The sequence below is a fragment of the Salvia hispanica genome, chromosome 4 (assembly GCF_023119035.1).
Source record: "Salvia hispanica cultivar TCC Black 2014 chromosome 4, UniMelb_Shisp_WGS_1.0, whole genome shotgun sequence".
NCBI classification, from domain to species: domain Eukaryota; kingdom Viridiplantae; phylum Streptophyta; class Magnoliopsida; order Lamiales; family Lamiaceae; genus Salvia; species Salvia hispanica.
In genome coordinates this window covers 41,491,667-41,518,509 of record NC_062968.1, presented here as the reverse complement: position 1 = coordinate 41,518,509, position 26,843 = coordinate 41,491,667, and the positions used below count along the sequence as shown (strand labels likewise).

Genomic DNA, 26,843 nt, shown 5'->3' with positions numbered 1-26,843 from the left:
TGAGATGGTGGAGTGCGTAATAAATGAAGTGAGATGGTAGAGTGTGTAATAAATGAAATGAGTTGGTTGAAGGTGAGTCCCTTTTGACTTTTTGGATTTAAAAGATGTTTATTGGTTTATTTTAATGTAGATAATGACATTTTGATGTAATTTTGATGAACAATGGAATAAAATTGTATGACCAAATATGGAAAATTCTAAATGTAACTCTTAAACTGTGACAGACTTTTATGGCAATAAGTGACTCTTAATGTGGGACGGAGGGAGTAATTATTACAAAAATAAATTAAACATAAAATGATTTAACATTAAACGGGCGGTCGCCGAGCACGAGGAAACGACGCCATCTTCTTCTTCGTCTTCTACGCCGAAGCTCGCCGATGTCACCAATAACTACAACAAATTCAATTTTACGGCCAAGGTTTTGCGAAAATGCGTCTCGCAGAGTAACATTGCCTCGAATTTCTGCGATTCCGTCGCGAGCGTGAAGAAGGAAGACCTTGGAGGCGCGGCGGAGAACGCCAAGCGGCCTTGGAGTTCCCGCTTCGATTTCGAGGAGATTCCCAGAACTTCTGAAGCGTTGATCGCGATTCGATCCCGTGCGCCGTGGGTTCCGCCTCTCTTTCTGATTCAGCTGACCGCGCATTGGCGGAGATTTCCAACATTCCGCCACCGCCTCCGGCGAAATCCAAGGTGGCTGCATCTCCTCCTCGACCACCACCTCCGAAGGGGGTACCGCGATGCCTCCTCCTCCGCCACCGCCTCCGGCAAAATCTAAGGTGGTTGCACCTCCTCCTCCTCTTCCACCACCACCTCCGAAGGAGGGTAAATCGAAGGCGGCGTTGGCGAAGGTCAGGAGAGTTCCGGAGGTTGTTGAGTTTTACTCCGATGGTCGCGCGTCAGTTCATTTGATAGAATTTTAGATTTGGGTTAATTAGATATTAGACTTTAATAAAACATATTTATTAACTTAATCCGGTCAAAATGTAATTAAAATCCATTGACTGTTAAATCTTAACAGTTCCGTCAAATTTGAACCAAATGTGATCCGTTTATATTTGTGAGGACCAAATAACTCAAAAGATATGTTTTGGATCAAAATCGTAAATTCACAATATGTTAAGGACCAAAATGGGTCTTTACTCTAATTTTAAATGATATGTGAGTGTAATGAGTCAGTAGAAAGTGAGACCTCTTTACCATTTATAGTAATAGTGAATCCGGGACTCCTATTCGCAGACGCACCAAAATAGAAAAACGGAATTCTTATTTGCGGACGGAGTGAGTATTCATTAATAATTTTCATCTAATAAACATTTATTAACGCTTTCAAATTTATCAGGCACGAAACTAGGACTCTGTATTGTGTATGTTATTTTCAGATCTTTCTTTACATAAACAATTTGTTCAGAAAAGAGATTTTAAATTAAATTCCCACATCACGTCACTTTTCAGCCACCTTTTATCGTTAATCTCTGTTTTTCTTTCTTCAATTTTATTTGAGAGCTCTGTATTGGATTCAGTCCAGATTTACACCTGCACAATCTCATAGATATTGTGAAAACATCTGATTTGTTTTCATTTTGAATCCAACAAGAAATTGATTTGTACATTAGCCCAGCCTAGGTACAAATCATATCCAATCATGTATCTCCAGATCTATGTCAAAATATATTTTGATGAAAATGATTGAATTTGATGTGGAAATGTTGATTATCGGTGGTTTGAATAGTGAAAATGGAGAGTTCATCGGCAGGGCAGACTCCGTACATATCATCACCGGTGGGGCAGACTCCGAGGAAGAAGATGACGAAGCAGCTGACGGGGAAGCGCGACGACTCGGCGCTTCACTCGGCCGCGCGAGCGGGGAATGTGATGGCAATACAAGATATGATCGAGGACATTGCCGAGGAAGATCTGATTGAGGTTTTATCCAAGGAGAATTGGGCGGGCGAGACGGCCTTGTACGTGGCCGCTGAGTACGGCTACCACGAGCTCGTCAGGGAGTTGATTCAGTTCTACGATCTCGCCGCGGCCGGAATCAAGGCCAAGAACGGTTTCGACGCCCTCCATATTGCCGCCAAACAGGGCGATTTAGAGGTCGTGAAGGTGCTCATGGAGGCGTATCCGGAGCTGTCTATGACGGTCGACATAGCCAACACCACAGCGCTGCACACCGCGGCCACGCAGGGCCGGATTGAGGTGGTCAATTATTTCTTGGAATCGGAGTGCAGCCTCGCTACTATAGCTAAGAGTAATGGGAAAACGGCATTGCACTCTGCGGCTAGAAACGGGCACGTTCAAGTAGTCGAGGCCCTTCTTAGTAAGGAGCCCAGGATCACCACACGCACGGATAAGAAGGGCCAGACCGCGCTCCACATGGCTGCCAAGGGCCAAAACCTAGATGTTGTGGCGTTGCTCACCAGGGCCGACGCCTCCACCATTAACATGGTTGATAGTAAGGGCAACACGCCCCTGCACATCGCTGCCCGCAAGGGCAGGGACCAGGTATTGTCCTGTCAGTCATCCCATTCTAAGTGGAACATTGTTTATTCGACATATGATTTTATACAGTGTTTTTTAAATAATAAAGTACAATAGAGATTGAATTAGACATGGGATGTTTCTGTTTCAAAGAGGAAAACGTGCCACTTAGAATTGATACGGATGGATTATTATATATGTACCTGCAATTTTCGTGAGTTAAATGAAGAAAGAATAGAGTAGAGACAATGATGTTTTTATTTCACTACACCAGATCGTCAAGTTTTTGCTGAGCCATAAGGAGACGGACACGAAAGTGGTGAACCGGTCCAACGAGACAGCACTGGACGCAGCAGAGAAGAAGGAGATCACGTCACTGCTGCAGGGACACGGGGTGCTAAGTGCGCGGGCCATAAACCCACAGGCGTCAGAGCTGAAGAAGACAGTGAGCGACATAAAGCACGAGGTGCACAACCAGCTAGAGCACACAAGGCAGACGCGGAAGCGAGTGCAGGGAATCGCGAAACGCCTGAACAAGATGCACGTAGAGGGGCTGAACAACGCAATCAACTCAACAACGGTGGTGGCGGTGCTGATCGCCACGGTGGCATTCGCGGCCATCTTCACGGTGCCAGGGCAGTACGTGGACGACCCGAACGACATCCCGCCAGGGCTTTCTCTCGGGGAGGCCAACATCGCGCCCAGGGTGGCATTCCTGGTGTTCTTCGTGGTCGACTCAATCGCGCTGTTCATATCATTGGCAGTGGTGGTGGTGCAGACATCGGTGGTGGTGATAGAGAGCAAGGCAAAGAAGCAGATGATGGCGATCATAAACAAGCTCATGTGGGTGGCGTGCGTGATGGTGTCGGTGGCGTACTTGGCGCTGTCGTTCGTGGTGGTCGGGGACAGGGAGAGATGGCTGGCGGTGTTGGTGACAATAGTCGGGACGACGATCATGGCCACGACGTTGGGGACAATGTGTTACTGGGTGGTGATGCATAGGATTGAGAGCAAGAACAAAAGGATGGTCAGAAAAATGGCTCTAGCAAGTAGGTCCAGATCGGGAACTCTCTCCGTGCTGCCCTCCGATGGAGAGCTTGCCGATGCCGAATTCGATAAAATGTATGCAATTTGATTTGATCATCATTCTGAATTTACATTTTCTGTGCGGAATAAAATGAAAAAACAACACTATATGTTGTCAATCTTTATAATTGATGCATTAAAAAGATAAATATTCCTAATTGTATTTTTTACATGGTATTTGTAAATATTGAATTCCTAACCAAAATAGTTTGACCCCAAATCATTTAACGTGAGACAGTGGGTCCATTCCAAGGGTTGAAAAGGATCGGTTAAATAAGGTGACTCTTTTATTTTATTCTTTTTCGGACTAATTATCTTTCTACTTAATTCACAGAACTATATTACATAAAATCTCGTGATAAAAAAAAAAGCTTCGCTTTATGTAAAACACAGGGATTACGTTTAATCAATCTCCAATTAGAGGTTAGCGATTTACAATGACTTTCAATCAGATTTATATCAATCTTTAATTAGGGGTTAGCGATTCACAAGTGGTTTTTGTTCCTTTTTGACTTAGTGTGTAGCACACTCATTAAATTTATCGAAATAATTTGCTAGCAATTAGAATTTTCAACTTCCATCACAACTTCAATAACTAGGATGAATATGATAAACTAATAATTATCACAACTTTAATAATTGGCTGAATATCACAAACATATTGTATCAATATTGCTTGCATATCACCAATAAAAACACATTACAATTAACAAAACAATAAATAATCGGACTAAATTGAACAATTTCATCAAAATCATAATTTACAAAATTGGAAAAAACCTACACAAAATATGCAATAAATAACGAATAAAGGAGGAATACCAAAAGATTGAAGAAATGTTACCGAATATAAAGAAAATCGTTAGAAATCGGCAGAAATTGGAATAATTCGTTGCTCCTCGACGCTCTCTTCTTTCTCTCGCGCATGTTCTGTTATGTGCAGTATGTATTTTCCAGTGTTAGTTGGCTCTTCTCTAGACCCTCGATGCAATCTTGGTCGACCGTTGGGTTGACAGCCAGGGAAGTCAACGGTTCGCCTACTTCCTTCTGTTCTTCGGGATGGTCCAAACGACTGCTGGTTTTGCACTTTGCAATTTTTTTTTCTTATTTTACGCCTCATTTTCTAGGATCACTAATGGCATAGTAAAATCTACGCAGATCAGATAGGGTGCAAATAAAAAATGATGTCATTTTTTTCATTTGTTCTTCGTCAAATCCAGTATTTGGAATACCGTCTTTGTGAAATTCACTACGATCACAATTCACAAGACACTGCTTCATCTTGGAGCTTGAACCCGGAGAAATTGTGCATCCATGACATGGTGATATCATTGAATATTTCACGAATAGACAAGAATCAAGACTAAAAATTCAATTGTTGTTCAGAAATGATTCAATAACCAAACCCCATCCATCTATGCAAAATAATCTCATTTTTTTTGGGAGGTCCGCGAAAAATAGTCTCATTTCTAAAAATAGAAAGTTTCTCTCATCTTTTTTTCTCACCTTTCTCATTCTCCCACTTTACCAATGTCACATTAAAACTATTGTCGTACACATAGGTGACGTTCGGTTGTCATGACTAATATCATGAGACTATCCATCTAGGATTAAGTTGTGGATTACTCCCTCCGTCCCAGATTAAGAGTCACTTTTTGCCATAAAAGTCCGTCCCAGTTTAAGAGTCATTTTTAGAATTTTTCATATTTGGTCATACAATTTTACCCCCTTCTTCATAAAAATTACATCAAAACAAAAATCAAAAGTCAAAAGGGACCCACCTTCAACCAACTCTACCATCTCACTTAATTTATTACACACTCCACCATCTCACTTCATTTATTACATACTTCAACTCTTTCTTAAAACCCGAGCCCTAACAATAAGTGACTCCAAACATGGGACGGAGAGAATATTTTAGTTGGAGGGAGGACACTATGACTAATTATCATGAAACTTTCCATCTAAAATTAAGTTGTAAGGTTTAATCTTATGAATCAAACATGATATATATTTAATTATAAGATTTAATTTTGCCAACAGAATATCCCCATATTAATTAGTCAGTTTATTTACAATTTATAAATTAAATAATTTTTTTGTACGATTTTAGATTTAATTAAAAAAATCCATTTGCCAGAAAAAGGCCCTACAACAAAACAGAAGAACGATCACCACCACCGGCAGTCAACACTCACACACCTCCGCCGCCGCCATGGATGAGGAACTGCTTGAATTGCAGAGACAATTCGAGTTTGCACAGCAGGCGAAATCCAGCATCCGTTTGTCCGAACGAAATGTCGTCGAATTGGTCCAGAAACTCCAGCAACTTGAAATCATCGACTTCGAACTTCTCCACACCTCCTCCGGCAAAGAATACATCACTCAGGTGATTAATTGAATGTATCATTTCTTTTTAAAAGATGTTTACTCCTTTATTCAATTTTATCAATTTGATCTGCATGTCTGGCTTCGATAGGAGCAATTGAGGAGTGAAATCATTTCTGAAATAAATAAGAGAGGTCGAGTATCCTTGATTGATTTAGCGGATACAATTGGGGTAGATTTGTACCATGTCGAAAAACAATCGCAGCAGCTTGTGTCCAATGACTCTTCACTTGTGTTAATTAATGGAGAGATAGTTTCGAGTTCTTATTGGGACACAGTTTCCGAGGAAATCAATGAAAGACTCCAGGAGTGCAGCCAAATTTCGTTGGCCGAGATTGCGGCACAGCTGCAAGTTGGCTCCGAATTGATCATCTCTGTTCTAGAACCTCGTATTGGAACATTGGTAATTTTGCTCGTGTAAGCTTTTGGTTTATAAAATTTACTTGTTACGAATATTTCTGACTTCTTCATTTGGAATATGCTTTAATAGATCAAGGGTCGGCTTGAGGGTGGACAACTGTATACACCAGCATATGTTGCGCGTGTGAATGCAATGGTGCGCGGAGCAGCAAGAGGGATTGCTGTTCCTATGAATATGTCGGCGTGGTGGAGCTCATTGCAGGTTCTGTTGCAAGATATGGATGGGTTTAGTGGAGTGGCAGTTGAGAGTAGTTTTTTCCAGTCATTATTTAATAATTTGGTTAAAGGAGGAGAGATTCTTGGCTCACTACGCGCTGGAGTACACTGGACACCTTCTGTACGTGAGAATATAATCATATTCTTTAACTTTGGCTATAAATGTTGATCATGATTTTCTTTGTTGATTACTTGGTATTATTTCAATTCTGTTTGATGAAAATTCTAATGAGTGTATTACTGTCTGCAGTTAAATGTACTGACTGAATTCTCCTGTACATTGTTGATACAATATTTTTCAATTATGGACCAATTTGCTTATATGCACTGATTAAGCACTTACATTCTTGTATATCTTGCTTTAAATGTCTTCCATTTGCTAGGTATTCGCGATGGCTCAAAAAGAATGTGTGGACTCTTTCTTTTCACAGGTTGAGAACTTCTCCTTTCGTTCTCTCTCTATTTCTCTCAGCATAAATGCTATTATTCAAATTCAGTGCTTTTATCAAGAAAAAGTACTATGAAAGTTGAACAATTAATTGGATGTTGTGCATCATTGTTCTTTGTGCTGCAGAACTCTTTTATAAGCTATGAAACTCTTCACAAACTTGGAATACCACAGCCTATTCAGTTTTTGCAGGTATTTTAATCTATTTGTTTTCCTTCCTTCTCTTCTCTGTTTTTCATGACTCAAACACAATAGAATATATTCCAAGTACGTAACTAGGTTAAATTTTTATAATTCCTTTTTGTTAATAATCAATATAGTCCAGATATCCTGAAGGCAAGGCCCTTGATACTGTCTTTGTTCATGGTTCGCTGATCGAAATGTTGGACAATTCTGTGGATGATGCTGTTGGATGTGGCAGCTGGTGAGTTCTATTTTTATATACCCATTCAGTTACTACTGCTGATTTTAGTGGGTCCAGATTTATCACACTATGAAAAACATATATGCATTTGCTTCTTAGTCAAATTATGTAGCCATTGCTTTGGTCACTGACTCACTATTAGAACCTCGTTTGAACAGGAAGATTCTTATTTGGAGCGAGCTTAGGCATCCAAAAAGCTTGTCAATATTGACTGGCACCCTCTCTAGAGACTGACCTTAACTAATAGTAATATATTACTGCTAGGTTTTATTTCTTGACTGACAACTACTGGCATGGTCGAGTTCTTTATGACACTGAACCAACCTTGAGCTAATTTAATAAGCTCACTGACTTCACAGTTCACAATAAACAGCTATATTGCAGGTGTTAGAAATGACCATATAAACATGCTACTTTGGTCACTAAAGAACCAATCTCTAGTTGAATTGGTGCGATGAAAAGAGTAACGAGATGCGATGACTATGGAATCACTGAATTAATGGTCTATTCTTTCAGCTGTTTAATGAACTAAAATTTGATCTTAATTCACTATAAGGTCCAAAGACTTGAGTGACTAAAAACTTTTCCTTTATTCCATTGTGTGTGCATTGTCATTCTCCTGTTTTCATCAATGAGGGTGCATGATCTAGGAGGAACTTGTAGGGCTGGAAATGTTGACTCTCTAAAAAAAGTTGCAAATTCTTAATGAATACATGTGAGTGTGGAAGGGATGAACCATTCTAATGTTTTTTATGCACCCTCTTCCCAACACCTTGCAGGATAGTTTCACTCACAATTTTACCCACATCCTTTACTCCCCAAGATGCATCTAAAGTTCTTTCATTTTGTCCAACTGTTCAAAGAGCTCTGAAGGTGATTTATTGCTACACATGCACTATTATCTGCTACTCTTTATGTAATTTGAATCTACTTATCTGGTGAACTTGTCTTCTCTATCAGTCTGGCAAAGCTCATGTTCTGGGGGAATCATATATATTGAGTGATACTTTTGTGAAGGTAAGCATTTAAAATTCATTGGAATATATCTGATCAATAGTGCAAATCCAAGTTCTCAAAGAATCCTCAGGGTTCTTATCATTGATCACAATAGCTTTTCCTATAATTGATACTATTTGCACTTTGTACTGGTACGTTCTATGTAATTTTGTAAGTAAAGGATGCTCCAGAGAGTATGTGCAATAATTTCATGCTTGTAACCTGACTTCTGTTTATGTTGTCAGATTCTTAACTCAGTGTATGTCTCCATGAATCGGTTAATATTTTCATAAGCATGGGTCATGTAGCTGCTTAGTTGTTTGAGAAGATCGATTAGTTTCAGACAGGAGGATACCAGGTTAAGCCCTGATGTGTCCAGAAAAATTAGGTTAGGTTCTTGGGCATTATTTGTGTATCTCTGGTCTTTTCTCTCCGATTATTTTCTTCTATTATTTTCTCTTCCAAGTGGGTAAACTGGGGGGGGGGGGAAGTGTTACTTAGATACTTATATTTTCCTGGAGATGGCTTTTTCCTGTAAGCATTCTGTTGGGGTGCCCTTAGAGTATTGTTGCAACCAACACAATGCTTTTGGGAACAGTTACCTTATCTCGAGTACTTATGTTTCCTGAAGATTACATTATCTTCAAGTCTTCTGAGAATTGGCATCTCTAGACCAGATGACCTAGATTACAATTATACTAGTGTCCCTCATAACCTTTTGATACAAAATTGAATGAACTTATTTGCTTTCCCTCTTATTATTTTTTTATGGAACAGTATGTATCACATGCATTACATAGAAAACCAGACCGATTCAAGTTGTTTCTTGATGGAATATTATCATGATCTATCCTGTTTGTGAATCTTAGCATCAGACTAGGTTACTGATAGGATTTGAATTGGAACTGAAAAGAAGAAGATGACCTTTACCTCTGGATCTTTGTTCTTTGCATTCACCTCAAAATAGTATTGTTAAAAATCAGAAACATATAATGGAATTGGACAAATATTTGTATCGTTTCTTGAAATGTCCGTACACTTTCCCTTCATGTACACTTTAAAATAGTTAGTATAAAGTTTTTCAGTACTTCCATTCACATATTAAGTTGAATAAAATGGCTGATGCAGCCTAAGGAATTAGGGAAGATAAACTGTAGCATCATTATTGTCACTCCAGGACACCTCTTTACTTCCTGTCTTGATTCCAATGTATTGCAGCATCTGTTTGATAGTATTCAGAAGGAGATGGAGAATATTAGTCTTTCTGGACATAGTGCTGTTGTGTCATCTGACACTTCACATGACGACAGCAGCAACCTGGCTGACCAAGATGAATATGGTAATCAAAGTGGCATAGGTAAATCAGCTCCAGAAAAAGGATCAAAGAAGAAAAAAGGAAAATCAGCTGCGAATGTGAAAGGTGGGAGTGCTGAAAGTGGTATGGAGCTACAAGAATCAACTAAAAAAAAGCAGAGAAAGGGAAAGGTTAACCCAGGTGCACAAGTTTCAGATCCAAAGTCAGGTGCCAAAAAAGATACTGAGAGGTTGGACCAACCTAGCTTTCTGTCAGAAAAATCATTGATTCAAAAGATAATGTCAATGATCCCAGATTTGGAGGAGCAAGGTGATCTCATCATGGTCTCTTCCTATTTGAAATCTTTATTTCATTTTTCGGTAGATCTGACATTTTTAGTAGGTTTGGATGATCCTGAAACCGTTCTTGCACCTCTGGCCCAACATTTGAGACCTATGCTCCTAAATTCATGGATGGAAAGAAGAAAGGCTGCTTTTACAGAGAATGCTCAGCAAATGAAACAGTTGCTTGATGATTTACAGCGTAAGCTTGATGAGGTAGTGACAGCTATACTTTTTGTTTTTTTGGATCCATGACATGTATAATCCTTGTAAATCCTGAAGTGTCTGGATGTAGGATACTAATTTGTTATTTCCATGATAGCATGCAGAATTCATTCTTCCAGGTCTTACTTTTTGCTGCCTAAATAAATATCTTGTTTTGTCTGGTCAAAATTGAACTGTTCCTGAAGTTTGCATGATATGCTATTCTTAGTTCATGTATGATTTTCTATAGCCGAAAATATATAATCTGATGATTGGAGCTATTCCCATATTGTTCTCAGAATGATTTTTAATACGTTACATCCTTTTCCACAGGCATTCTTAAATATTCAATTATATGAAAAAGCGCTAGATTTGTTCGAAGATGACCCACAAAATGCTGTAAGATCTCTTCTAGTTTTAATGGTAATCTGATATTACCAGGACACATAACCAAGCATTTTCCCTTTGCCATGATAGGTTCTCTTACATAAGCACTTGTTACGGACTGCAGCAACCCCAATTGTGGACACTCTCTTAGTTCATTTGGTAATGCAGACTATTCACTTTCTTTAATCTTTGGAGCATGAAACAGTTTTTGTTCAGGCTTTAATCTCAAGTTGGGTATGCAGGACAAGCACTGCAAATTGAAGAACGGACTTCAACTTGAGGGATCTCAAATTCCTGAACCTGTAGCAATGAGCTCTGCAGATAGAATTTCCCTGGTAAATATCTTAGAGCAGACTATGCTATACAACTATCTAATCTCCTGGCTTCTAATATCTTATGATTTTTTTCGTAGGCAAATGGTTTGCCCAGGTCTTTATCAGTAAAAGCCATTGAGCTGGTTGAAACTTTAGAGGGAAAGGTTAATGAAACCCTCTTTCTATTTATATAGTTATATCCATCTCTGATTGCTTGCCTGTGTAGTACTTTAGTTCTTCTACTGATGTGTGTATAATTTATATGATGACAGCTAGTGGAGTCATTCATAAGTACAGCAAGAGAATTAATAGAGGAAAGGTAAAGAAGATGCTTATGAAGTGTTGGATTACAAGTTCTGTAGCATGATAAAAAAAAGTACTAATTTTCTTCCCATATTCTGCAGTGGTTTAATATTCAAGAAACTTGATAAGAAGTTGGAGAGGACTCTTCTGCATTCCTACAAGAAGGTATTCCCACCACATGTCTGACTTTTATGAGAGCTCCACATGCAACTATTTTTTCTAATATGTTAAAGGCGTGTCTGTGTGTGCGTGAATGAGCACCATTATTGCATTCTTTTGAATAGTTGGACTGCAATGTATATTTCTCTTCTATTCTATTTATAAATGACCCCAATTTTTAAGATTATCAGGATTTAACGTCTCAAGTTGCTGCCGAATCCGATCCTGTCTCCCTTCTGGCAAAAGTTGTTTCGTTACTCTATGTTCAGGTCACCTTTTATTTTTCACTCAAGTACAGGTGCATCAGTGGACTAGATTTTACATCACTATTTTCTGCATCCTGAATTTTTATTGTTAAAAATGGGATGCAGATACATGGAAAAGCTCTTCAAGCTCCTGGCAGGGCAATTTCAGTTGCCGTGGCTCGATTAAAGGTGAGATCAGCAAAATGGAGGAATTGACGTGTCTGATAGAAGCAGCATTTATATCTGGAACTTTTCTCATGATTATTTAGAGAGAAAGAAACATCAACACAAACCATCCATCACACAAATATTTTATGTATCCTCATATGTTCTGCCATCATGTAACTGCAGCGAAGGAGCAATATAACTATTAACCTAATTTTTTCAGAAATACTTTACGTGGCATAATTTGTAAAATGGAGGTCTGATGCCTTACTAAATTGCTTCATTGTTTATACTTTATAGGATAAACTGGACGATTCAGCTTTCAAGACCTTACAAGATTATCAAAGAGCAGCTGTTACCCTTCTATCTCTAATGTCCTCGGCAACTGGAAACGTGAGTTCAGCCCTTATGTAATTTTTTTTCTCATTTTTGGTATACCTGGATACATTGTCAACATTAGACGTTGACAATGATTTAGTCTGAGTGAGTCGTATATTGAGTGGTATATCTTCATTCTTCAGGAAGAAGACTGTACATTGGACAGAATATCGAGCCAGAGGGAGCTCCTCGAGGGTTTGATGCCGGCGTTGAAGAATATAGTTACAAAATCCTGACTGGCGTAGGTTCAGTTTCCTTACATACTTACAGGCAAAATGCTGGTTTCCCTTTTTTGTTTCTTTCTAGTATTTGAAACTTAATAGTGTGAGTTTTTCACCGAAGAGCATTTACCTTTTATACAATAAAGTATGATTATTAGCACAAAAAGTACGACTCAATTTTAATCTGAGTAAATCACATACTTGCTCTGTAATTTGACATGATAAAATAGTGGTAATCAAGGTATTGATATTCGTATAATTGTCACAAAAATGAGAAATGCAATCAAACAACTCCCTACATCTCCACCGAAGATGACCCACTTTCATTTTTAATTTTTTCCATCCAAGATGATTCATTACTAAAAAAATAAAAATCTCTTTCATCTCTACTTTATTCTATCAATCTTATTTTATTATCTCCATCTAACATCTAAAATAAAATTATATAAAATCCCGTGCTGGCCAAGTAAGGGGCATCTTCCTCGTTACAATCGAAGCCTGCACTGTTCATAGTACTTTGTGCAAATTTGTAACTGCGACACCCCCCATTAGCATAGTGCAACACCTCCTTCCATTCAACCATTGACACTACCCCCTTTGAGGCTTTGTATGGGTATCCGTCTCCTTTACACGATGTCGACAAGAGCTTGGTCACTAGGGATGCTATGCTCGAGGTTCTCAATTTTCATCTCGACCGCGCAAAGCACCGCATGAAATAGCAGCATCGCTTTGATCGTCAGTTTGCGTTGGGTGGCTGGGTTTATTTGAAGCTGCAGCCTTATAGGTAAAACACCCTCTGTGATCGTCAGTTTCATAAGCTTAGCCTGCAATACTTCGGGCCCTTCAAGGTGATAGATAAATTCGGGGAGGTTGCGTATATGCTGTCACTGCCGGCTGATTCGAAGATACATCTAGTTTTTCATGTCTCTCAATTGAAGAAGAAAATGGGTCCTTTGTCTCAGCTACAGGGCACACTGCCTACTGTGGGCAACTCTACATTCATTGAACCAGTCTAGATCCTCGACTGCCGCTTGGTTAAACGCGGAAATCAACCGGCGACTCAGGTGCTCGTTCATGGGTCTAATTCCTTTCCTGAAGACGCTACTTGGGAATTTCTTCATGGCATCTAAGAGATTTGATGCATGAAATAATAGAAGGAAGTAGAAGAAAAAAACGCACACAAGGTGGAATGAAATAAACGTGTGAATGGATGCATGCACACGAGGGGAGCGTGAATTTAATCAACACATGGCATAGTTAGTTAGATCCACATTTGAGTTTGTTATTCTTTACTTATAGCTATATAAGCTGTTGATCTCAATTGTAAACACATGCTTATGAATTAATGCAAAATTCCCCTTCCTCTTCTCCCTTCCCCTTTGCGTAACTCATTTCGTGTTGGTGCAATTCCGGTCGCTGTTCCTATCATCGGAGACCCCAAATTCTGTACCGGTCTACGAATAAGACTCGAATTTCCCGAGCTTATAATGGAGCATCTTGAGGTTTACAATATCATTATACTGGCTACCTAAAGTATGTGAGCTAAGGTAGCAAATTTCAGGCTATCCATTCCAGATCACCTATGTCAATAATGTTTGGCCAGTTTGAGAGATCGAGTGAGGATGATATGCGTAGCTTCACATTTCACTTTTAACTTGAGTTTGTCTCGTGTGGTTGCTCATGTATAGGTACATATACACACGTACTAAGAAATTATCTCCTTCATTTAAGATGCCAAAAATTTCAACATGAAAAGTAAAAAGATTAAATTAAAAGTGTTTCACCCAAATGTCTGTAACGAGTTTGCCCAGAATTACAAGGCAAGTCACTGGGTTAAGATCTAGTTAAAACCCTATATCTCAAATGTCTAACCAATCTCTAATCAATCTTCAGCGAAAACAGGTAGGGCATTATTTCTATATCAAGGGCGGGCGGAAGAAACGGTGGTGTTTATCACCCTTTCAGCTCTAAGTTTCAGCATTAAAATATTCGTCTGCATCCTCATTCCGCTTTATGCTTGGAAGATCTTCTTGCGTCTGATCTCCTGACCCCACTTGTACATCTGCCGACACACTTCAGAACCTCGTCTATTAATATAACTGGTAGAGCCACAGCCAACACCAAGAGCCACTCATTCACGCTTAGAGGCACAATGCCAAATATTTGAGCAAGGAAAGGCACATAGAGGATTAGGAAGTGCAACCCAAACGATATTGACATAGCTATGAGAAGCCAAGGGTTGACCCATGGAGGCATTGTGATGAGACTTCCATCCTCAGATAGAGCATTCAGCGAGTTGAACATCTCAATAGCAACCAGCACTGACAGGGAGAGAGTCATAGCCTTTACTTTCCCGGTGTGGAAGTAGTCGCATGGATTCTCAAATTTGAACACTTGATCCCCAGCTGTGAAAGGTGAGGCCGTAAAGTTCTGCCAGGTTTGGCACTGTCCCCAGTTAGCAAGCTGAGAGTATGTTACGAGACTGTGCCCATCTCCACTGAGATCAATGCCAAGGAAAGATGATTGGGTATACCAGATTATGAATACTCCCACCGTTGCTAAACCAACATAAGATCCAATTACCTGTTTCAACATGAGGGAGTAGCTATATAAATGTGCATCTTGCATGAGAGAAAGACAAAGTTCAAGGCAATGAAGGTACATACCAAGTAGCGAAACAAAATCCATGGACTGATCAATGAATCATCACTTCTTCTAGGAGGTTTCTTCATTATATCCTTGTCGGGTGGATTAAATCCCAAAGCAGTAGCTGGTGGTCCATCAGTTACCAAGTTAACCCACAGAAGCTGCACTGGTATCAGGCCCTCCGGAATGCCTATGGCAGCAGTTAGAAATATCGAAGCCACCTCACCAATATTTGAGGAGATCATATATCTGTGGTGAATGAAACAAATATAAGTGATACTCTGTAGTAAGGATGACAAGGAGCATGTCATCATTACAAAGTGAAAAACAGAACAGCTGATTGCAGTTACTACACTTACTATCAGAAAGATGAATCGAGAAACTTATTTGAACACAGATGTCTTTCAAAACTAACTCAAGAGAATAATACAACAAATCATATAGCTTGGAATAAGCTTAAACAACCAGATGCAACCAGTGTGCTTTTGTTTCATCAGTGCCGTTGCAATTAAAGTAACTATACAAACAAAACAAAGATAAATAAAAGCTAATGTTGTAGCTCATGGAAATCATACATTCTTAGAAATGAAATTTTATGTTGCACTTGCACAACATCTCTGAGATTTCAGATCATCCACATATGGGAAAGTACAAATCAAGTTCCCGAATAAGCAGCACTTAGACCAGTAATGAAATCTCACTTCAATGGAAGTACCTTAAAATGTTCCCAGTTGGACAATACATACTCCATCCATCCCTTAAAAATGGACCACATGTGCCATTTTGGGATGTCCATTAAAAATAGACCAATTCTATTCAAGGAAACTTTTTTCTCTCTAATGCGGTGGGTCCCATTTTCCACTAACAATACTCCAATCACTTTTTCTTTCCATCTCTCTCTTACTTTACCAATTGTGAATTAAAACCCGTGCTGTTTCATCTGTTTTTTAGGGACAGAGGGAGTATTAATTACTGTAATGCAATAATTAACAGCCCATACTCTCTAGGCATATTCAACAATCAATCATACCAAATTCCATTCCCTGAGCTATAAAAAATGGTTAGCAAAGGAAACATGTAAGGAGATCATTTACCACTAAAAAGAATTACAAATCGTAGTTTAATCCAATATAAATTAAAAACCAGACTTCTATATTTGAACCTTCGGCCTCATCTTTATAAAAAGCCTCTAATTATCCACAATCTGACTAGCAAGAGACCGAAACATTCAGAACAAATAGTTGATATTAAAATGGGATCCTATCAAGAGAGGAAGCCTAAGAGGGTCAATAATTTCTAAAGTAATTGAAGCAAATAAATTGAACAATTGAATAATTGTTACCTAATGAAGGCCTTCATGTTATTGTAAATGGATCTGCCTTCACCAACTGCAGCAACTATTGTGCTGAAATTATCGTCAGCTAAAACCATGTCAGACGCTTCCTTTGCAACCTGCAGGGAAGGAGCAGAATAAGTGATTAGAAAGGATTGAATAACTTGTTTCTTGCACAGAAAGAGCATGAACTTATCTGGATCCATAAAATTATGTAACAGTTTCAAGAGATATTTCAATATAGTAGTATTAACAGCTCATTCAAGTTACCGAATTTTGTAAGAGTCTGTTGACTCTGATCATATCAAATAGCATGCATTATTTGGGACTTTTATAGAAAGTGATCACCTCTGTCCCAGCAATTCCCATTGCAATTCCAATATCTGCCAATTTCAGCGCAGGTGCATCATTAACTCCATCCCCAGTCATTGCTACAACTTCACCAGAATCCTTGAGCAACCTCACTATATCTTGTTTATGCCTTGGTTCAGCCCTTGAGAAAAGAAGCCCTCCACTTTGACTTAAATGTGATTGTTTGTCACGGCTTGAGAGTTCCATGAACTCTTTTCCTGTTAAGCTCCTTGAAGTGATATTTTCATGGCGACCAAAAACACCTATATCACGACAAATAGCCTCTGCTGTTTCTTTGTTATCTCCTGTAATTACCATAACCCTGATTCCAGCTGTTCTACAATCGTCAATTGCTTCAGGGACTTCTTTTCGTGGAGGATCCTTAAAAAACATAAAGAATGTCACACTGTTGAATCACAAAGATTATAATGACATGTCAAGGTAGAGCTAAAGAGAGAAAAGTTGAATCATGATAAGGAAAAAACTCACTCTTAAACCAGCCAAACCAACAAAGACTAATCTGCTCTCAATTGAGGAATAATTGGCAGGGTTCAGTAAGAGCTGATGAGCTGGATGGTCTTCATCACCATTATATGTAGCAAATTCTGGAAGATCGTCTTTGTATGCAAAACCCAGAACTCGTAATGCACTGCTTGACATTTGATGCAGACTTTTCAATATAACTTCCTTAAACTCTTTATCCATTTGTACAATAGAACCATCAAGCAATTGCACGAATGAGCTTCTATCCAATAGTGTCTCCACTGCACCCTGCAAATACGAAGCCATACAAGAATCAACAACACATCTTAATTAAGTCTCTATCAAGCAGGATCAGATAACTTGAAAAATAGAGCATTAGCTACAGGGAGAAAAGCCTACCTTTACAAGCAGTGTCCTTTTTCCACTGCGAGAGTTCACAATAACACCCATGGATTTTCTATCTCGATCAAACTCAAGGGTAGCAATTCTCTGCTCGAGTTTATTCCATGCGTAGGAACACCCTAGTTATTCAATTTCAAATTCCAGATGAGTCATATATAAACAAACTGCAGATTGATTCTTTCTAGCACAAAAAATATACTCACTTAAAACGCCATCATATCCAGAAGATGGTCCAGAAGCTATTTCGTTAGGGAGGCCCATTTTCTCAACCAGAACCTGATAATATAATCAACTCAAGCAATATTATTCATTAAGGTATGAACCTGAAGTTACTTTCCAGTTAGTAAGAAGAAAAAGCCAATAATGCTACCAAGGAAATTCAGAAACATTCCCAAATGAAAAATATGATGCAGAAAAGTTTCCAAAAAGGAAATTTAACTTTCAACTGCCCAAACTGGGGGAAATACTTTGAGCAGCATGTACTAACTGTTCCAGAGAATAGATTTGGAAGCATTATTATATGCTAATTACTAAGCTGGAAGAAAGTATTGCCAATTTAGTGCAGACATCACGGAAAAACTATTCAGATAAATAAATACCTTAAGAGCAGCTTCAGTTGGCATTCCATTGGCTACATAATGTCCAGATTTTTCTTGGCCAGCTTTTTCCACATCGGCATCATTGCAGATAGCAGCAATTTTTGCAATCATTTGAAGATTAGAATCTAATTGACCCCCTGGCCAGTTCTGTATTTTCCCATCGAATGGATCATAACTAGTTCCTTGCACATCAAAGGATCGAACATCATGGGGCTTGGAACTCATAGCATAAAGCTTAGACACTGCCATCTGATTGGTAGTCAGAGTCCCAGTCTTATCAGAGCAAATCACTGTGGTGCAGCCAAGGGTTTCAACACTAGGCAACTTGCGAACCAGCGCATTCTTAGCAGCCATCTTACGTGTACCAAGCGCCAAGCAAGTTGTAATTACTGCAGGCAAACCTTCAGGAATAGCAGCAACTGCCAATGCCACAGCAATCTCAAAGTAATAAGTGCACTTCTCAAAGGAGAATTTAAAGTTCCTTGGCCACCCATCAACAATCTCCCAGGAAAGGAAGTACTTCACATTAATCAGCCAAACCAAAGTGCAGATCACTCCAATGATGGCAGTTAAAACTTCTCCGAATTCATTCAACTTCTTCTTCAAGGGTGTATCGTCTTCACTCTGAGACGCCTCGTGAATCTGAGAGTGTACCTTCCCTATCTCTGTATTCATCCCAATCTGAGTCACCAAACAAATACAGTTCCCATTCACCACAGTAGTCCCAGCAAACACCATACATTTCTTCCCCTGAATGTCGACGTCCTCTGATACAGCCTTGGTAGTCTTACTCACTGCCTCACTCTCACCAGTCAATGAACCCTGTTCAACCCGGAGGGTCGAGCTGATCAAGCTCAACACCCTCATATCTGCAGGAACTTTATCCCCGACTCTCAACTCAACAATGTCTCCAGGAACAAGCTCCTTTGCCGGCAAACTAGCAACCTTTTTACCTTCCCGAATAACAGTTGCATGCTCCGACTGTATTTCCTTCAAGGCGTCGAGTGCTTTTTCAGCATTGTTCTCCTGCCAAACCCCAACGATGGCATTGACTATCAATATTAAAAATATTACCAGAGGTTCCACAAAGGCTGTGATCTCCATCTCCCCGCCTTCGTCGCCATCATACCACGCCAACACAAAAGAAACCACCGCTGCAACCAATAAAATTCTAACTAACGTGTCATTGAACTGATCCAGAATCAACCTCATAATCGAAGGCCCGTCGTGTTTCTCCAGCTCATTAAGACCGTAGATCTGCCTCCTTTTTTCGACATCGTCACCCGATAATCCATGCTCCTTCCTCACTTGAAACTTCTCCTCACACTCTCTTACATCTTTCGACCACGCCGCGTAATAATCCCCTTTTGGCTCTTTATCATCACCCAGATTCTCCCTCTTCCCGTAATTTTGCCCTCCCTTCCCCATGAGGCTACAAAATTAAATCACCCGACGAAATACAATACAACCTAAAAAAGAAAAACAAAGGCATGAACAACACGACATAAATCCGATTAAATAACAAATAGTCGTAATTTTCTACACTGAATCGAGATCCTTCACTGAGCAATTTACAAAATTAAAATCCATTAACACAGACTCACCAGCTCGGCGGCTGCCGGCTTGGTTCGAAATCGCAGCTAGAGTAGTGAATACAATGGTGGAGAATTGGAGAATGGAAGAGTGATAGGTTTAGTAGCGCAGGGTTTGAAGTTTATGAGTCTCTAGAAACTGCATAAATGGTGGGATGCATTTTAATCAGTGTGTGTGTGTGTGTGAGAGACAGAGAGAGAGGGTGGGGAGGAGGAGAGAGAAAAGGCAGAGATGTGCTGCCCTATGTTAGCTTCGTCGCACCTTCTTCTTCAACCTACAAAAGTCGCCTAATTTAATAGAGTTTCGCTAAATGAAATTATTTTTAAATGGTTTTGCGTTCCACTCTTCTTGATTTTTATTCTAAAACAAAAATAATTTGAAAAATATAAAACGAGCATCTCGATTATGTTTATAAGATGTTCAGTTCAAAATACTCCATTCTGTCCCACAAAAAATATCACACTTTCATTTTTAGTTTATCCTACAAACAAAAGATGTCACATTTCTATTTTTGAAAAAAATTCTCTCTCACATTAATATAAAAATTATATTTTCTCTCTCCATTTAACACACAAAACAAATGCTCCTAAAATCCCGTGTCATCCCACAAGTATGACATCTTTTGTAGGACGGATGAACAAATCCCGTGTCATCCCACAAGTGTGACATCTTTTGTGGGATGGAGGGAGCAGTTATTTTCCATTAAAGTTTTTATTATTACATAGAATACAACCATTTCATATATTGATTATAGTATACCTAAACCCTAATATGCGTAGGTCATCAAATTAACACATAAAACCCTAATTGCTATTGTGACAAACCAATGAAACATGGTTCTACTGCCTCCGTTTCGTTATAGTGAAGGTGTCGGGTCAGTAAATAATTTAAGATAAATTGTGTTAAGTGAGTTGAGTAACGAAAAAATAAAGTAGATAATGAAAAAAAATAGAGAGATGAAGAGAGCATAAATATGTTGATTTTTATTAAAAATAAAATGACTAAACTACTATAAAACCCATCAAAATGGTAAAGTAACTGTACTACTACGGAACAGATAAAGTGTTTTTTAATGTTATTAAAAAAAAAAACTTGAATGCTTTTCAATTAAACATAGAGAAGGGTAAGAATGATATTTCCCACTAAATAAGTGTGTGCTTAGCAATTTAGTGAGGGGGGTGGCGTAGCCTTTCCTACAAAACAATTTCTACTCTAGCGTAGTTCTCATCATTCATAAGAGCATTCAATAGGAAAGACACACGTGGCGTAGATGACATCTTTCGACGTGTCTCCCGCTGATTGGCTTACTTATAATGAATATTACAGCAGCTAAGGAAGGGAATCATCACACAATCGAAAAATAATGAGTGTAAAAGTCAGAGGGAAATTTCTGGGTGCTTGCCTTGAGAATAAATTAATAATCATGCCAAGTGTAACAACGACATTTAGTATCCAGATCAAGTGAAGCATATTCCTTACTTCAGCAGATGTGGTTCTTCTTTTGCAGATCTTATTAGTATTTAATTAATGATTAATTATACAGATTTGACAAGATGGCGTTATAGGCTTGATCAAAATTACACAAAATCGAAATTGTAAGCTAATGGGGAATCAAAAATTGCAGAAGAAAGAAGTTTGTGATTTGAGAGTAAAATCTTATTGAGCTGAGATTGATGGAGAAAACTGAATTACAATTACATTGAGCCCTAAGCTTAAATGAAAAGGGGAAAACCAACAACTAATCTACATTTTCCAACGGTAACAATCAACTAACTAATTGATCTAAAGGTTACAATTTAATCCATCAACTAACTATCTAATGGTCTAGATTTAAACCGGCTATTAAATCCTTCCTTCTTAATTCTGAACGAGTGTTGGGCTCGGTTGACTTGAGCAAATGCATCTTCAAATCTCCACCTTGCTCAGCCATCCAGCCTCATCACATTTCTGCAGCATGATTAAGTTTCTCCACAGCTCCACCTTATCCCTGGGCAAAGCCTTTGTAAGCATATCAATTGGATTAACCTTTGTGCTGATCTTGAACACTTCAACTTCTCCTTCTTCAATTTTTTCTCTGATGAAGTGTAAGCGCACGTCGATGTGCTTACTGTGTTCATGAAATACCTAATGTCTAGCAAGTGCAATAGCACTGCTACTGTCACATGACAACCAACAACAATACACTTCTGATTAACTCCAAGCTCTGATGCAAGACCCTTCAACCAGAAGCTCTCTTTAGTGGTAGCTGCAAGTGCCAAGTACTCATCCTCAGTTATTGATAAGGCTACCCACATGCTACTGACTTGATTTCCAACTTATTGCAGAACCAAACATGGTGAAAACATACCCTGTTTGTGACTTTCTGTTATCAATATCTCCATCATAATCTGAGTCACAGAAACCCATCAAGGCATCACCATTATGAATCTTGTTTCCTCCATACATGATCCCCAATCTAGCAGCACCTTTTAGGTACCTCAAAAGCCATTTAAGTGCCAGCCAATGTTCTCTTCCAGGATATGCCATGAACCTACTTGTCAAGCTCACAAGTTGTGCAATGTCTGGCCTTGTGCAGATCATTGCGTGTATTACACTGCCAATATGTTAGCATAAGGGATTACCTCCATCTCCTTCCTTTCTCTTTCATCTTGAGACTTCTGGCTGGCTGACAATTTGAAGTGTTGTGCCAGAGGTGTTGCACTCTCCTTCAGATTATCAATCTTAAATCTTTTCAGCATTTTCAGTATGTAATCGGACTGACCAAGCCAAATACACCTCTGCTTTCTATTTCTGACTATGTTCATTCCCAGTATCTTTCTAGCTGATCCAAGGTCCTTCATGTCAAAACCAGACCTCAGACCCTCTTTCACTTGCTCCATCTCTTTCTTGCAAGCTCCTGCAATGAGCATGTCATCTACATATAACAGTAGATAGACCACTGGTACTCCACCTTTCTTCTTGAAATACACACAAGAATCATACTTGGATCTAGTAAAACCACAAGCTAACATGTGAGAGTTAAACTTCTTATGCCACTGCCTGCTAGCTTGCTTGAGGCCATAGATACTTTTATTCAACTTGCAGACTTTGAATTCTTCCCCAGGTAGTCTCCTCCAGTTCACCATTAAGGAAGTTCGTTTTCACATCCATCTACTCAAGCTCCCAGTTGTTTCTTGCTACAACTGATGGAACTGTGTTTTACCACATATGAGAACACCTCATTGTAATCAATCTCATATTCTTGATTAAATCCTCTAGCCACCAGCCTGGCCTTAAATCTAATAGAGCCATCTGCTTCTATCTTCCTCTTCAAAATCCATTTGCAAGTAATTAGCTTCTTGCCTTCCATTTTTTCAACAAGAACCCAAGTTTTGTTTCTGATCAGAGTCCATCTCTTCTCTCATTGCCTGCATCCACTTATCTTTATATTTGCTTCTCATGGCTTCTTTATATGTGAGAGGCTCCTCAAGTTCAATTTCTTCTGCAGCAAGTAATGCATAGAAGACCATTTTAGAATCAGAGAACCTGTTTGGTGGCCTCCCAACTCTTCTAGCTCTATCCCTTGTTAGCTGGTAGTTGCTTAAATCCTCTTAAATATTTATTGGAACATCAGAATTATCAGTAGAATTCCCATCTGCATTTTCAGAGGCTGTGTGATCAGTGTCTGTTTCAGAATCACCCTCACTTTGATCTTTACATTTAAGACTGTTTATGATGCAAATGAACGGAGAAGTATGAAAATTGATTAACTGATGGATAAAAAGAACTCAACAAATTGAGAACTTCGGAGTATAAAAACTCAATGTAAAATTATATATTCAAAGTCTGTCTTTTAAGATCAACAATGAAGCCTTTATATAGGCAATGAGAAATCCTAAACTTATGGAAAGAAAATAACTAAGAAATCCTAAACTTATGGAAAGAAAATAACTAAAAAGATAATAAGCAAAAATAACTAATATTTTTTCCATCTCCTAATTCTATTAACTAGGAAATAAATAAAACCAGAATAATAGTAACTTGCTTAGCCTCCAAGTCATATATTCTAGAACTGCATCATACTCCCCTTCTTGAAAAAGACTCGTCCTCGAGTCTACTTTGTCTCCATCATCATCCCAGTTTGTATATGAAGCTCTAGAAAAATCTTCCATTTCAACATTAGGCAAAGCCGTGTGATTAGCTGAATGAAAATTGAACTTGGTCAATTTGAGTCCCTCCAATTCTTCATCTGGAAATGGCTTTCCATATGCTTCATACCCATTGGTAATCCTCTTACTGTAAGCTCTCGAGCTAATGGCTCCATTTAAAGCAATCATGCAAGCATCCTTTACGAGTTCTACCAAATCCCATGCTACAAAACCTTGAGACCACCTAGATTCAAAATGCTTCCCATCCAATATCTCAAGATTCAGTTCTCCACTATATTTTCGTCTACGAATACCACCAAAATCAGCGAAGTCGAACGACATCCCAACTTGGGATAGATCAGCCCAAGAGGCAACAAAACCGAGGAAAATATTATGTAATTGCTAGAACAAAAACCCCATCCAATTTTCTTGATCACATCCCTTATCGCCACAAAGTTATACCCACACCCAATTTTCTTCTTATCAATTTCAATCTCAACAGCAACCCAGCACAAATGAATATCCCAAACAGAAAATGCTTCTCGAACAGTGCTAAATGCATCATTAAACTCACGCATCTCCACGTAATCAACCAAAGAATCAACAGATTGGCCAATTGGCAAATACAGAACAACCAAATTAGAAGGAATTTTCACAAAACCTCCATCTGGAAATTCACAATCACGTGAAAACTTAACCTGGTCACTCTCCCACGCGTAGTCGTGATATTGACGATCACCAGCGCCGTCAAAAATCCAAAACATGAAACCCAGGACGCGATTTGCCCCTTCAGCCTCATCATCATCGTCGGCAACGCCATCACCTTCAGCAACGTCATCAAATACTACGGAAGGAGGAGAAGATTCACTCATCAATCCAGGGAGCTCAAAAAATATATCCTCGTCGTATACTGACTTATCATACACCGGCATGGACAATATATCCTCGTCATATACGAGCTTATCATACACCGGTATAAAAAAATATATCTTCGTCATATACTGGCTCATCATACACCGGCATCGACAATATATCCTTGTCGTATACGGGCTTAGACTGGCCGTCGTTGAATAACGGATCGTCCACCGAACGATGCTCCGACGCGTTTGATCTCATCGGGTTGGATATTCCCCGACGCTTCTCCAATCGCGCCAATCGTCGTTGTAGGTCTCGAACCTGTTGTTGCAGATCACCGTTCTCGATGTCGCGCTGGAGGTCTCGAACCTGTTGTCTCAGATCATCGTTCTCAATGTCGCGCAAATCACGCTGTCGTGCAGCCTCTTCGTTTGGGAGATCTCCACATCTCCCACCACGACTGCTACCACGAACATCGCCACATCTGCCGCCATATCTACGTTCAGCCATTGATAATCAACCTGGATCGTGATACCAAATGATGCAAATGAACGGAGAAGTATGAGAATTGATTAACTAATGGATAAAAAGAACTCAACAAATTGAGAACTTCGGAGTATAAAAACTCAATGTAAAATTATATATTCAAAGTCTGTCTTTTAAGATCAACAATGAAGCCTTTATATAGGCAAAGGGAAATCCTAAACTTATGGAAAGAAAATAACTAAGAAATCCTAAACTTATGGAAAGAAAATAACTAAAAAGATAATAAGCAAAAATAACTAATATTTTTTCCATCTCCTAATTCTATTAACTAGGAAATAAATAAAACCAGAATAATAGTAACTTGCTTAGCCTCCAAGTCATATATTCTAGAACTGCATCAGTTTATCTGCAGGCTCCACCTCAAAATCAGTCCCATGATTTGCTACAAATCTAACTCCATCAGAAGAACCCCCTTTATTCAGAAATGGCATGTCATCCAGAAATATAACATCTCTGCTGATCACTATTTTGTGGTTTTCAGGCTCTATGCACCACAATCTATACCCCTTGACCCCTTTTTGGTATCCCAACATCATACATTGATGCTTCTTAAGCAAAAACTTTACAGCCAAAGATTTTCAGATTGCTATAACTTGCATGTCTGCCAAACTATCTGTAATCCGGGGTATCACCATTGATGCTTCTTGAGGGACACTTATTCATCAGATATACAGAAGTAGAAGTTGCTTCCCCCAGCCCTGAAGAAAATAGCATACACCTTATCCTCTCAACTATGGTTCTGTTTGCTCTTTCTGCCACTCCATTCTGTTGAGGGTTCAAACGAAACCGTTCTATCCTTTTGATCCCCTTTTGCTTGCAGAAATCATCAAAGCTCTTGGACAAATATTCAAGTCCATTATATGTTCTGAGGCACTTCACTTTGCAGTCTTTTTCTAGCTCAACCTCAATGCACCACTCCTTAAACTTAGCAAATGCCTCTGATTTTTCTTTCAAAATATATATCCAAGTTTTCCTTGAATAATCATCAATGAACGTCATGTAATATCTGCCTCCTCCTATAGTATTCACTGATGCTGGTGATAAGACTCGTTTTATGCATCGGTTTAGGGTTAAAATTCTGTGCATTTGGGGCGCTAATGTGCGTTATTGAGTTCAGGTCCGTAGTAAATCTGTCGGACACAGGAGTTGTTGTTACCTGACCTGGCAGATGCAAAAGAGATGAAATTGAAGCAAAAATCAGAAGTCGTCGTTCGGACCTGGGAGAATCAAAAGTTGGCGACAGGAGCAGAATGGAGCGAGAGCAAATTATTTTAAAGATTCTTACTCAAGGGCAGGAGCGTAAAATCACCAGAGGGGATACCCTAGGGATCAGAGCCTCACACATATAAAGAGCTCAACCTTGAAGAAGAAGACAATCCGTGAACAGCCACTTCTACGCTCTCCTAGCTCTAGTTCTAGTTCTCTACTTCAAATT

The 26,843-nt window shown here is 39.1% G+C and overlaps 3 protein-coding genes across 4 annotated transcripts; 2 read left to right on the top strand and 1 right to left on the bottom strand.

The window, feature by feature from the left end:
• The first annotated feature begins 1,472 nt into the window (after positions 1–1,472).
• Positions 1,473–3,649, top strand: LOC125185492 (ankyrin repeat-containing protein At5g02620-like). The gene is made up of 2 exons (XM_048082021.1): positions 1,473–2,508; positions 2,759–3,649. The coding sequence occupies exons 1-2, from the start codon at positions 1,738–1,740 to the stop codon at positions 3,617–3,619; spliced, it is 1,632 nt and encodes a 543-aa protein (XP_047937978.1). The 5' UTR covers positions 1,473–1,737; the 3' UTR covers positions 3,620–3,649.
• Positions 3,650–5,715: 2,066 nt separating this feature from the next.
• Positions 5,716–12,732, top strand: LOC125223180 (E3 UFM1-protein ligase 1 homolog). Of its 2 annotated transcripts, XM_048126192.1 has the most exons (20): positions 5,716–5,959; positions 6,050–6,361; positions 6,449–6,715; positions 6,978–7,025; positions 7,169–7,234; positions 7,363–7,466; positions 8,246–8,339; positions 8,427–8,483; positions 9,681–10,086; positions 10,159–10,313; positions 10,635–10,700; positions 10,779–10,847; positions 10,931–11,023; positions 11,101–11,166; positions 11,275–11,321; positions 11,407–11,470; positions 11,656–11,733; positions 11,836–11,898; positions 12,175–12,267; positions 12,396–12,732. In XM_048126192.1, exons 1-20 carry the CDS (start codon positions 5,786–5,788, stop codon positions 12,486–12,488), a joined length of 2,415 nt encoding a protein of 804 aa, XP_047982149.1. In that variant the 5' UTR covers positions 5,716–5,785; the 3' UTR covers positions 12,489–12,732. The 2 variants fall into 2 exon arrangements, 1 of the variants encoding a protein (XP_047982149.1); XR_007176678.1 differs by lacking the exons at positions 12,175–12,267; positions 12,396–12,732 and having other exon boundaries at positions 11,648–11,733.
• A 1,444-nt stretch (positions 12,733–14,176) lies between these two features.
• LOC125219891 (calcium-transporting ATPase 4, endoplasmic reticulum-type-like) lies at positions 14,177–20,143 on the bottom strand. The gene is made up of 9 exons (XM_048121984.1): positions 19,892–20,143; positions 18,288–19,756; positions 17,892–17,964; positions 17,686–17,807; positions 17,293–17,574; positions 16,801–17,184; positions 16,462–16,571; positions 15,140–15,368; positions 14,177–15,056 (listed from the first exon to the last, which is right to left on the bottom strand). Exons 2-9 carry the CDS (start codon positions 19,713–19,715, stop codon positions 14,475–14,477), a joined length of 3,210 nt encoding a protein of 1,069 aa, XP_047977941.1. The 5' UTR covers positions 19,716–19,756; positions 19,892–20,143; the 3' UTR covers positions 14,177–14,474.
• Between the last annotated feature and the right edge of the window lie 6,700 nt (positions 20,144–26,843).

Bases quoted from the DNA above. Each gene is read 5' to 3' on its own strand.
- LOC125219891 (XM_048121984.1), bottom strand. From the start codon at position 19,715: ATGGGGAAGGGAGGGCAAAATTACGGGAAGAGGGAGAATCTGGGTGAT. The intron at 17,185-17,292 runs GTGAGTTTTTTC...ATGTTTTTTAAG, and splicing joins TTGGTTTGGCTGGTTTAAGA to GATCCTCCACGAAAAGAAGT. The intron at 16,572-16,800 runs GTGATCACTTTC...CCTTCCCTGCAG, and splicing joins TGGGAATTGCTGGGACAGAG to GTTGCAAAGGAAGCGTCTGA.
- LOC125223180 (XM_048126192.1), top strand. From the start codon at position 5,786: ATGGATGAGGAACTGCTTGAATTGCAGAGACAATTCGAGTTTGCACAG. The intron at 7,235-7,362 runs GTATTTTAATCT...TAATCAATATAG, and splicing joins AGCCTATTCAGTTTTTGCAG to TCCAGATATCCTGAAGGCAA. The intron at 12,268-12,395 runs GTGAGTTCAGCC...TTCATTCTTCAG, and splicing joins TGTCCTCGGCAACTGGAAAC to GAAGAAGACTGTACATTGGA.
- LOC125185492 (XM_048082021.1), top strand. From the start codon at position 1,738: ATGGAGAGTTCATCGGCAGGGCAGACTCCGTACATATCATCACCGGTG. The intron at 2,509-2,758 runs GTATTGTCCTGT...TCACTACACCAG, and splicing joins CCCGCAAGGGCAGGGACCAG to ATCGTCAAGTTTTTGCTGAG.